Source organism: Pteropus medius, unplaced genomic scaffold (assembly GCF_902729225.1).
Source record: "Pteropus medius unplaced genomic scaffold, Ma_sr-lr_union100, whole genome shotgun sequence".
Taxonomy (NCBI): domain Eukaryota; kingdom Metazoa; phylum Chordata; class Mammalia; order Chiroptera; family Pteropodidae; genus Pteropus; species Pteropus medius.
Window position 1 is genome coordinate 633,257 of NW_024347790.1, and position 12,661 is coordinate 645,917.

General features: G+C 45.8%; 1 protein-coding gene across 3 annotated transcripts in view; it reads left to right on the forward strand.

Moving 5' to 3' along the window:
- Window positions 1-12,661, forward strand: part of CAMK1D (calcium/calmodulin dependent protein kinase ID) — a 351,409-nt gene that overhangs the window by 318,061 nt on the left and 20,687 nt on the right. For all 3 annotated transcript variants that reach the window (XM_039877392.1, XM_039877390.1, XM_039877393.1), the window contains one exon: window positions 1,337-1,412. In XM_039877392.1, coding sequence (XP_039733326.1) covers window positions 1,337-1,412 — 76 coding nt within the window. The remainder of the gene's footprint in view (window positions 1-1,336; window positions 1,413-12,661) is intronic.

The following is a 12,661-nucleotide window of genomic DNA, read 5'->3' on the forward strand; positions in this document are numbered from 1 at the left end:
TCGTACATATCCGCTCTGTGGAGTCAGAGAAGGAACTTCTCTGAGGCTCATTTCCTTGGTCTGTCAGGTGCAGATAAGGGTAATTAGCGAAGTCCTCGACAGGGTTACAGTGGGAAATGTTTATGAATGACAAGCATAAGCATAAGATCCAAATCATGGCGGGCTCTTAATTCAGGTTAGGTCCCCCTGAGAGGATGTTGGTGTAGAGGCCACGTACTAGCTGGGTCACTTTGGGCAAGTTATGGAACGCTCAGCCCCTCTGCGGCCTCACCTGTAACTCGGAAATGATGATAAAGACAATTGAGCTCTTCCCTCTGCAGATGTTAGAGGTAAGGGTGGTAGTGCATCCCAAACCCCACAGAACACCCAGTTCGGCCTGTGATGAATGCCTTGTAAGCTAGAGCTGGTTTTAGTTTCTCTACCCTCTTAATTTTTTCTGGACAGTCTATGCTAAAGGCACCTGGATCATATATTTTGGGGTAAGAAGAAGAGTTTGCTTGTGAAGAAGATATACTGTCTTTTCTGGTATTTACTACTCATTGCACAAATATGTACGGCAGGCACTGCCGAGTGCCAGACAGTGGGTGTGTGTCCAACACTGGGCTGTCACCGACAAGGCCAGAAACAGGAGGTGTGGAAATAGTACAAAGTAAGCCCAACCCCCCAGAATGGGCGACATGCGATAGTGGGTTAGACCCAAGGAAGTGAGATTAAATAGCATTTTTCCTGTTTTACCAGTGAGAAAATGAAGGGACAGCGCTGACAGAAAACTCACCCCAAACCTCAGAGAATGAACTTGGAGAATGAACTCAGAGCAGGCCTAATGCTGCATTCCCAAAGGCCAGATATTAGTTCTAACCTCTACTCAATCATAAGCTCCATGAAGGCAGAAAGAGAGGGCTTCACCTTGGTGTCCCCACAGCATCTAGAGAGGCCCTACTTGGGGGCCAGAAATGCTCCCTTGAATTGATTTGAGGTGAAGTCAAAACCTCCGTGTACCTCTCTCTGACTCTCTCTGGTCTAAGCTGTAGTGCTTAGCACACAGCACTGACATAAAATAGCCACCTATTAAATATTTGCTGATTGATGGGTTGAATTTGTTTGATAATCTCCAGTTATCCCCTCTCCCCACCCCTCCTTCACACACAAATGTCCTCATTTTTTTCCAGTTAGAAGAGACAACAAATAAAACAGGCCATAGATCTCTACTCAGATTTTAGAATCACCAGTAGTTCAGCCCAAGTATCAGACTGAAAAAGAGAAAAGCAAACCTGAAAACCGTCTTCTGTGTCAGGCGCTTTAACTGTCAGGTTGTGTCTCTCTTGTCATTGCACAGCTCCTGAGGTCCTTGCCCAGAAACCCTACAGCAAAGCCGTTGACTGCTGGTCCATCGGGGTGATTGCCTACATCTTGTAAGTATTGCTTGCCGTCTCGGCTTCTTTTTTCCTTTTTTTTTTTTTTTTTGGTCATGGCAAAATACACCTAAGACAAAATTTACCATTTTAACTATTTTTGAGGCTACAGTTCGATGGCGTTAAGCACATTCACGTTGTGGAACTATCACCGCCATCCACCACCAGACTCTGTCATCTCCCCAAGTAGAAACTCTGTCTTCGGTAAATACTGCCTCCTCATTCCCCGCTCCGGCCCCTGGCACCCAGCCTTTCACTTTCCGTCTCTATAAATTTGACTGTTCTACGTACCTCACATAAGTGAAATCATACAGTATTTGTCCTTTCGTGTCCGCCTTATTTCGTGTCGCATAATATCCTTCAGGTTCATCCATGTTGTAGCATGTGTCAGAATTTCATTCTTTCTTAAAGCTGAATAATATTCTGTTCTGTTGTATATACCACATTTTGTTTATCCATTCATCCATCAATGGACACTTGGGTGGTTTCCACTTTTGGCTGTTATGAATAATGCTGTCATGAACATAAGTGTACAAATGCCTATGCAAGTCCCGCTTTCAAAAGCACTTTGGGGTATATACCCTGAAGTGAGATTGCTGGATCGTATGGGAATTCTGCGTTTAACTTTTTGAGGAGCCTCCATACTGTTTTCCAAAGCAGCACCACAATTTGCGGTCTCAATAGCAATGCACGAGGGTCCCATTTCCCCACTCCCTTGCCAGCACTTGTTATTTTTTATTTTTTGATAATAGCCATCCTCATAGGTATGCACTGGTGTCTCATTAAGGGTTTAATTTGCATTTCTCTTGTGGCCAGTGATATTGAGCATCTTTTCATGTACCACCTTGGCTTTTCTGGGGCTATAAACAACTATGAAAATATTAGGATATTTCTAAAAAAATCAAAACCAAAATTTAGCCTTTGGATTTCTCATTTCTTCTCAGGTGAATTGTCTCTCCTACCCAGGAAATGTTAATATAGGTCATAGGCTTATTGCAATTATTTCAGGATGTTCAATTTTGGTTTTTATTGTTATGTTTCATTTTGCTTAAGTCCATTGTAAAGTTATTTTTAAGTTACAATTTCTTTTTGCAGTGATGCTTCCCAACACTTATTAAACATACTTTTACGGTAGGCTTAGGCTAACTCGTTTCTGTGATCGATAGGAAATTAATTTCTCTTCCTCACTGTGCCCAAGGAATGGAATGTTTCTTAGCAGACAGAGCCCACCACACACAAAGACTGTGGGGGACTGTGATCAAGGAAGGGTCTGACAGTGTGTGGCATCCTCAGGGAATGCTGGGAGCATTCCCACCACCCCTCCTTCCGGCTCCCGTATTGGCTTTGTCTCATTACCTGAGAAGCAGACGATCTTTCTATAGCATGCATGCAACTGGACAGCTTTTGTAGATAGCCAAGAAAAAAAGAATGGAGAGTGGTAGAGGAACAAGCTTAAGGAGGTGGGTGAGACCAAGACTCTCACTTGTGGCATGTTCATCTTGAGACCCCTTGGAGCAATCCATAGAATGGTGTATGCACGTGTGGAGGTCGGAAGTCAGGGGCAGAGATGCTGGTGTATGGATCTGGGTGTGACTAGAACCTGCTACGTCTAAGTCCTTATAATTACAGAATGCAATTTTCGGTTGAGTTCAAGGATAGTATTAAGTAAAGAAATACTATGTTTCTTTATTTCTGTTTTAAGTATAAACTTGATAGTTACTTGGTCACCCCTAGCTTTGCTCCAGGACTTAGTCCCAGGTTGATTTCATGACTGTCAGACTTCAGAATAGCAGCCTAGGCATCTGTTTTCCTTGGTGTCTTCCAGAGCTTTGAGAGCCTCAAGCAGAGAATGATTGGACTTTGAACATCTCACTTGTACCTTCCAAGGTGTTTGGATCCTTGAGCGATTGGCCAGATATCATTTTAATTTGCTACGTGATATGGCTATGCTTGGAGAACCACTGGTCTCAAATTTATCATTATCGGTGTCAACAACTAGCATATCTTGAGTACCTTCTCTATTCCACATACTATGCTAGGTGCTAAAGGTATCAGGATGACAAAGACACAGTGATTCTCATTAGAGTACTAACAGGGTATATGGCAGAACAAGAAGTTTCATAAGCAGATTAAGTGACATGTAGGGAGGCTTGTGTACAGCTGTAGGAGTTCCTAGGATGAAGTGCCATTGAGGACAGGCCCGTCGAGGAAGGAAGAGGCACCATTCCAGTTATGTCTACCAGGCTGGAGAAGACTAACATAAGCAGAGAGGAGAGAGCAGAGCATCCCAAGGAAGGAATGCAGGCACAGGAACAGGGCGCCTGAGGCATGTTGAAAATATTCTGTGAAAGGCTTACGGCCTGGATTGGTGTTCTTGACACAAGCTCTTAACACTAGCTCTGGGTTGAGCTAGTGTTAGAAGGTAGAACTCAGTCTCGGATGCTTGGTACTTCGCACTGACCCATCGTGCCTGGTCTCCCCATTCCCGTCTTCCATCTGAAGATAGATGAGCAAGGCTACTGAGCAGGCTGTGACCAGCACGCAGCATCCAGGGGAAACCAGCCGTCCCATGGGGATCCGTGCAGAGTTTCTCAATCTTCATAACACCTGTGATGGAGAAGAGGTTAGCCTCTGCAGTTTTTTGGAGTGCAGCATTATTTCATTTCAAAACCTGTCTCACTGAGATATCAGATTGTAGCACAGGTGGCTGAGACAAGGCCACGGCACCAAATTTCCTCCTCTCCACGTGGCGTGCAAACATTCCTCATTTTGTCGGTGCAGGTTCTTGATGAGTGGGTTCTCTGTTGATCTTCACACTTATTTCTATGTTATCCCTCATTTGGAAGAAGAAATATTTTTTCCTATCAAGGATCCTCATTTTTTAAAACACATTTGATGGGTCCTTATCCTGCCAAGAATCTTCCTTTGAGGATCAGGACTTGCAAATAACATCTTTGCCTACAGAGCTGAAGCTACTGAGAAAGATTGAGTGTGGGGTTTGCTAGACACCCTGATGGCATGGTGGTGTCCAATCAGATAGGCTTGCCTAGGACAGGACAGCACTAGTTCCAAGGAAGTAAATTTCTCCACTCGAGATGAGAATCAGCATTTCATAGGCCAAACTCAACTTTGTGATTGCACAGAGGTTGCCTTTCTTCTTACAACTTCAAGGAGCTAATTTAATGATCACTTGCATAAATTATGCTCAGGGATACAACATGCTGTAGAGAAAGACAGTGAATGTTGGCTGATGTAAAATCTCAGGAGACCTAAAGGAGATTAGGCATTAGAGCATTAGGGCAGGCCGCATGGGTGGGTGCACTTGCCATGGACCGTGAGGGCACTTACCCGTGTTGTGGCCTCTGACCTCTCTGCCTTCACTAAAGTCTGGGCAAAATACTTATCCACTTATTTTTTGACTGGCGTCCTATGTTGTTCAGTTCTTAAAACTAGGTCACATAAGTGTTGATTGGCCAATACACAGAATAATTAGTTTTGTAAAAGGAACTAAGAATGCCTAATCTGCATGCTGTGTCCCTTTTCTGAAACAAAAGATGATCTTTGCCAAGGTAGTCACCGTCACTTAGTGACTTTAGAATGGTGACAGCTGCCTCTTTATAGATACATATGCCCCCAGGGGAGAGCGTGAACCCAGCTTCAGCAGGAGAGAATGTGATATAATTCCTGAGCCCCAGCGAGATCACCCAGCCTGGGGTATGATGATGGTGGTTCTACAATCCGGTATGGGTTGTGTTAACGCTGATAAGAATAATTAGATATTTATGTGTCTTGCTTAGATGAGCCCAGTGAATTGATTCACACTAGCCAGACTCAAAGAGATTTAAAAAAACAAACAAACCTGGAGAGTCAGTTCTGTAAATTGTAATGAGATTTGTGTCCCGCAAGGTAATTGGAGATGCCCGTCATCGCGTAGGCATGTTCTCTCCCTGACAGGAAACGTGCCGTGAGAAAGCAGATTAAAACCAGAAGCTGCCTTTGCGAACAAGGAATCAGCACAGTGGAGTCAATGGCCTTAGCTGTTTTCATGAAGCCTGGTCTCCAGGTCACCCTTCTCACCAGAGGGTCCTGCCGTCCAGCCCAGCGACACAGCTGTTCCTGTTGGCTTGTGGGAGTGGCCGGGGCCCACTGTTCTTACACCTCCTCTCCACCCTCCTGCCTTAAAGACCAGCCTCCACCCTGCTCTTTCCTTATCATTCTGCTTGCCCGGATTTCAGCTTTAGTCGAGGGCCTATGATCCTCTCTCTGCTGCTCGGGTTCACCTCTGACCCCTTAGGAGAAACAGTCAAACATAAAATACTCTCTGGTATCAAAAAGTGGGTGCAGGGGAATGCCCAGTGGCAGTGGAGGGAATTTCATAAGCATCGCAATTGAGGTAAAGAAATTCTGCATTTTAGATGGCGGCGGGAGCGACTTCCTGTCAGTGACTTCAGGGAAGATGGAATCCATCCATATCTATGCCTTTGTCTTTGCAAAGGCCCTGGGGTGGAGTGGCCCCTGGAGGGAGAAGAAGGAAGGAAATACCTATATCACTTTTATATTCTCAACGGAGCAGCTTCAGGCCAAATGGAAAAACGTTTCACTCCTCTGCTCTCTTATGTTCATCTCAGCATCATCTCCTGGAAACTGTCATTTAAATAGCAGCTAAATGCAATGAGATGTTTAGCCTAGAATAGAAGGGAAGGCAGAGGATTGACATTCATTTACCTAACGAACATTTATTGAGCCTAATCTGTGTCAGGCAATATGACAGAGCTGCAGAGATGGACTCGTTACCTCCCAGCCTTGGAGGCACTTACTGTCTGCTGGAGGTGACAGTCAGTAAACAGATGAGTTACAATTCAATCTTTCTGGCTGTCACGGAGATGGGAGGGAGGGGTTGGGGGAGCTCCCAGAACCATGAACCCTGCTTGGCCTCAAGGAAGTCTGCGTGAGGCACTTGACAGTGATCTGTGTCTCGAAGGATTGTCTTCAGAGGACTGTCTTGCAAAGCCATTGTGCAGGGAGATTGATGGCTTATCCTTCAAGACCCAATTATCTAAAGATATGGTGTGTTTGCTGTATTTGAGAAAAGATGCACCAGTCAATCTGAAACATGATTTTAAAAATATAACTTGAAAGATCTGATCCAGCTTTGAATGTTTGCTATCTAAAACCTGGTGATGAAGAAAATATCATCTCTGAATTATCTGGATTGTAAATTTACCTAGCACTAAAATGAATCAACGAAAGAATCAAAAGAGGCCTTATTATGATTTTAAATGTTTACCACATGGACTGTGCCACAGCCGCATGGAAGCAGCAGGGAGGCAGTGCATGGGGAATGAAAAGACCCAAAACACACAGAGAAGGAGCTGGCCAGCTCACCAGGAGGTGCGGCAGCAGGTCATGAATTCAGACCACTTATTCCAAGCAGGGTTTGTGACGAAGAGGAGCAGAGGTGGAGGCAGGAAAGAGAGAGGTTCTTCTTCACACCAGCAAGTCAGGAAGCACCCACGGAGGTGGCGGGAGGACGGGCAGGGTGGACCAGAACCACGACTCATCGCCCAGTAGTGCCATGTACTGGGGCTGGACGGCACGGGAGACCACTTTCTGGCTTCTGATCTCCTGGCCATGTTCTAAGGGCTTGTCTTCTGGTCATCCTCAGAAGGGCATTGTGAGACAGTAAACAGAGGCCAGGAGACAAATGAAAAGTGCAGTCAAAGGCCAAAGCCAACCAGACGGAGGTACCAACAGGATGGAGGTAGGAGGCATGTCCCAAATGCAGGTGCTGGTCTGCACAGACTCGTGACTGCTTGCCAGTCAGACCGTGACAGATGGCTGGGTGGTGGTGGGGGAGGCTGGGGGCAGGGAGCAGGAGCCCAACAAGCAAAAACAATGTCTAGATGCGAAAGTCGAATTGGAAATCTGCCCACTTCCCAATCCTCAGTTCTTACTTGTGTTAATCACCTCCAGACTGCATGTCTGCACCCCTCGGGGCTTCAGTATGAAATTCATTACTCGTGAGAACTCATTTCAGCTGCTGAAAGGTCTGTGTTTTTCCCAGCGCAACATTCCTGGCGGTTGGAACCTCTCCTCGCTCGTCCTCCTCTCCCGCACTGGTAGCGTGAGCTGAGCTGGAAGTGGTTTTGTCCAAACTTCCTTCAGACGTGTTTCACCTGCGGGGAGAGGCTGGGTGCCTCTGTGCTCATCCCCTAGACTTCTCTGAGGTGCTGTCCATTCGGCTATTGCAAGAATCAAAAAGTTATACACGCGAGACTGTGGATCACATACAAAAGCTTTGGATGCTGTGCTGTCTAGTCCAACTCTGTACTGTGTGCAGAATTTATTTTTAACTATTTTACTCCAAATGGCATATCCTGCTAACTTCTCACGCTTGGGGAAGTGTTTGGTTACTTCCCTGGCTCCCAGCCTTCAGCTCCAATTGTGTATAAACTTTCTAAAGAATGTGTTTCCTTTTTCTCCTCCAATATTCCTTTCCCTTCTCCCCTAGGTCTTTCCCTGATCTGCTTACTCATTCTCAGCCTTCAAGGCACTGTCCAAGTCTCAGGGGCTGACATGGCACGTTTCTCCATTGCGTTTTCAATCCACAGTGCTTTGCTGAAGCCCGTCTGCACATGGTTTCCATATGAGAACCATTCCCAGTTTTTCCACCCTGGTCTCTTCCCAGTTTGCAAGGAGAAAGGTCCGGAGTGCACATAATCAAATATATGGCTGCTGAGATGATTGGATGACATTTTGTAATGATCCAGGTCTCATTGGTCATTCTCTTTGAAAATCCGAATAATATGCTGAAACCTGTTTTGCTCACTCAGTGGGCCTTGCAACTAATTATAAGAGACTTACCAGCTTAAAAGCTTTGTTTTACCTTATTATTTTTAAAGCCTTTTATATTATCCAGAGTAAGATGAATAAAACTCAGATTCCTTAACATGGGCCCCAGACATTCATTCAGTAATGAATGTCTTCAATATCTACCGAGCGCCAGGACGGAAGGGCAGATGGTGCTGCCCAGAGTCACTGTGCATCAGTGGGACTCTGGTTTCCAAAGGAGAGACACACAGACTTGACTGACTTTCGGAAAGTTTTTCAGAAACTCTGTGGGCCTGGGCTGGCTTTACATGGCTTATCTAGTTTGCAATATACATAAACGTTTGCTGTTTCAGTCTTTTTCATGGTGCCCTGGTCTAATTGCATAAAAATTATTCTTCACAAATATGTCTTTGCGTAAATGTTCTCGGAAAACCTCTAACTAACTTCCTGGGATTGAGGGCTTCGGGATAAATGCTTGGAAGTTGTTGGAACACAAAGATCAAAGCTTAAATGCAGGTCGCTAGTACATTCTGTCCTCACATTCATATCACAGTGCACAAAACGATGGCCAGAGGCAGCATCGCTCTTCCCCACTTCTGGACCAGTTTAGAAGTTCAGGTCAAGTTGTATGGGCGTTAGCGGATGGTTCTAAGACCGCACAACATTTAAAAGTGTGTTGCTTCATTCTCACATTTAGAATATCGGAGATTGGACTGAGTCCCTCGGGGCTGATCTACTCCTGTCTCCCCCTCATATTATCCTTCCTGTTGGGGAGCAGTGTCCTGCTTCCCAATATTTCAGCTGGAGGAAGCTAAAGAGGATTAGATGGAGTCGATGGGATGGGTGAGGGTAAGGGAGCTGGCATGTAATGATTGTTATGTGACAGACACTTTCATGCGCTGTTATCTATTGTCTGTACATCTCTCCGTGCATCTGTACATGCATGGGTGTTTTATGTAGAATATATATTATTATGTAGCACATATATATACACACACACATATGTATATATAGTAATATCTCTTTAGAAGGTGGGCATTATTATCCTCTTTCACAAAAGAAACAGACTCAGACAGCATATATAGTTCCCCCAAGGCCACTCAACCATTGTTTATTGGCACTTTTGTTCCTCTAAAGCCCAAGCTGAGGAGACCACACCAGGAAACCTCTCTGAGGGCAAAGTCAGTGTCTGCCCTTGGAGAACAAACCTTCCTTGAAAAATCACTTCTTTCTTCTCTTTCAGAGCCCTTCTATCCAGTTAGTCTAAAACAGCAAATTCTAGGTTGCCGTTTTCTGATTATTCATTTGTCAGTGAGGACTGGTGCACTCATATTTTTTATATAAAATATTTAAAAGAAGTTTTGGCACTTAAGCTCGTTCAGGTGCTAGAAAATTCGCATGTGTCTGTTCCTTTGATCTCCCAGTTACTCTGGGTCAGGGAGTCAAGCCTGAACTTCTGCTCTGTCCTGCAGAGATTTCCTGTCTTTCCCGTCCCCTCGCAGCTCTGCGTGGGAGTGGAGGGCTGAATGGAGGATTCACTGGATGTGATCGTATTGGAATTTGGTTCAATACACACTCGAGTTCATTTTTCTTTCACAGACAGAGTCATAACGGTCCCGGCCATTCTCCTCCCATCTGTCTTTCTGGAAAGCAGGCTGGGTAGAACATTAGGTGTTGATTTTCTAACTTCAAGGATGTGAGCTGTTCTTTCTTTCTTTGGCAGGCCTTATAGCCTTGTTTCTGGCTTCGTTTCCAAACATAAAATAATGAAAACATGACACCCTGACTTCAGAGGCAGGTGTAGGAGGAGAACATGTGTGGCGTTTCCCCATCTTTGCAGTGACACATCTGGCTGTAGTGCTTCAAGGTTAACATGACTTGGCTCTGGAGTTGGATGAGGAAAGTTAAGATTCTGTTCTGTCCCGTAGATGTGAGCAAGTTGCCTAATTTCTCATGCATTTCCTCATCTGGAAATGGAAGATTTAAATACTTACCTTATAAGAACACATTTAACGAGACAGTATGTATAAGTTGTGTAGCCCAGTGCCTGGCATACAGTAAATGCTCAACAGATGGTGGCTATTGTCATTAGCTTTTATGGGATATGCACAACATAATTAGTCTCTGTAGAAAAGTCAGCGTTACACTTTTCCTATTCAAATATGGCTGGAGTCTGAACTCCGAGGAGCAAGAACAAGGGCTGTCTTCCTCAGCGCTCTATAATCTGCATTTGGCATAATATTGGTACTCAGTAAATATCTATAGATTGGGTTGAAGTGGCTTTCGCTGCTCTTAGCTAGAGCTCTAGGCAGATAGGTGTCCAGGTTTGCAGTGACTGTGGCCTTGAGGCCATCTCTTTATCTCTCTGGGATTGGGCCCGATAATGACTTCTAGACCCCAGAATATAATTCTGTGGTTCTGTGCTAACCTCCCTACTACACAAAGTCCTTTCTCAAGCATGCATTTCAGCTTTCGGTTTGAGGATTGGGATGGGGACAGGAAGAATGATGAGTTGTGTCATCACACGGACATGTGCCGGCCGGAGGGAATCCAGAGCAGGGAGACAGACACATGGAGGAAACAGTCAGGGCACGGGATAAACGTGACTCAGAATATTCGTTGAAGATTTGGCGTGCTTGTCCCAGTCTGCTTTGAAAGATGTTACTTATAACCAATGCTGTTGGCCATTAAGAGTCTTCACTGCAGACATAATGAAAAATTATAACACCCAGGAAAGTTTAGTCAAATTTTTTTTTTCCAGAATAAATACCCATTTCAGGGTATTCAGACCTGCTCCTTAAGTCAACTTTAGTATGTGTGGTTGCATGTGCATGCGCACACACACGTACACACACATAAATGTTTCGTGTGAATATGTCCCATTTATCAGAGAATAGTCAGTCAGCAACTACTTATGGAATACTGTTGAGCACTAATGAAAAATACAAAAGAAATACAGTATATGACTTAGTCTCCCCCCTCCAGGAACTCAGAATCAAGGTAGGAGGATAAATGTAATAACCACGAGACAATGCTTTTTACGTTTTTTTGAGAGGACCCAAGAACGAGATGGGAGTGTGACTAATGAGGGCTGTCTGCGGAGGCACGAGCAGGGTGGGGTGGCAGTCCTGAAACACTGAGGCGCTTACGGACTCATCCAGACGGCAGGCTTTTGCTGAGCACGTGCTGTGGATACCGGGACTGCAAAAACGAATCAGACGCTGGCCTCCCTCAGGGAGCTCCGAGTCTAACCGAGGAGGTGACGAGACACGGATATAAACCAACATGGGTGCCATATGAGTGGTGCCTGGGCAGCTGGACAGCACAGAAGGAGGGGAGCCTGCCTTGGCCAGGGTGGAGTCAGGACAGGCATCACGGAACAAGGGCCGCACACGAGGCTTTGGGGGCAGCGAGGAGCCTCCGTGGTGGCCGTGGGGAAGATGCGCATTCCAGGCACGGAGAGCTGTGGGTGGGAACGGGGCTCTCGGTTGAGGATGAAATGCACTGGCTTCCCATGACCAGCTCCGCATCATCTTTCCTGTCTGGTTTTACATTTCTTGTTCATTTTGAAGTTTCATGTTGCGTGTCCTCCGTCCCCGCAAAAAGAATGTGAGCGCCGTGGGAGTAAGGCTCCGATGGTCTCGTTCCGTGCTGGCTCCCCAGGCCTGAGAAACAGCCGATGCCCAGTCGGCTTCTGGGGACAGCCAGAGGACTGCCGGATGGGCGGTTTCCCATCCTCTAGCGACCTGAGGGGTTGCTCAGGGAAGGCAGGTGCGGCCCAGGACAGCCAGGCGCAGCTGTGGCAGGCCTGTGCCCACGTCTGGGTCAGAAGGCCGGAAAGGGCAGCCGGCTGATATTCAAGGGAAAGCTAAAAGGAAGAATCAAGCACATTCCCCCTGAAGAGGGGCCATTCTGTTCACGCTGGAAGCTTGCTGGCACACGCCATGGAACAAACGAGCTGTTCTCATGTGGCCATGCAGTGGACGCTTCACTTTCAGGTAATTTGAGTTCTAGTACCCGCACATACATACATGCGTGTGCATGCCAAGGAAATTTCTGGAAGGCATTCACAGGAAATTAATAGCAGAAGTGGGAATGTGGATCAAGAAGGAAATTTTCCCTTATTTTCTTCTATATTTGAACTTTTTAACTATGAGCATGAATTACCTATTAAGTGGTTTTTTTGGTTTTTTTTAAAGAACAAAAGTAAAATACTTGCGCCCTGATACACGCCGTTAGGGGAGAATATGGGGCACCTTAAGTTTTTACCCGCTTCCCAGGTGACCGTGATGGGCAGCAGCCTGGAATCTCAGCACAGGCTCCCCTTCCTGCCAGGAGCCTTCCCTGGTCACCCCAGTCAGGCTTCTCAGTCTCCCCTGAATTCCTGCAGCCATCGACAAGGAGAGAATCACACACGC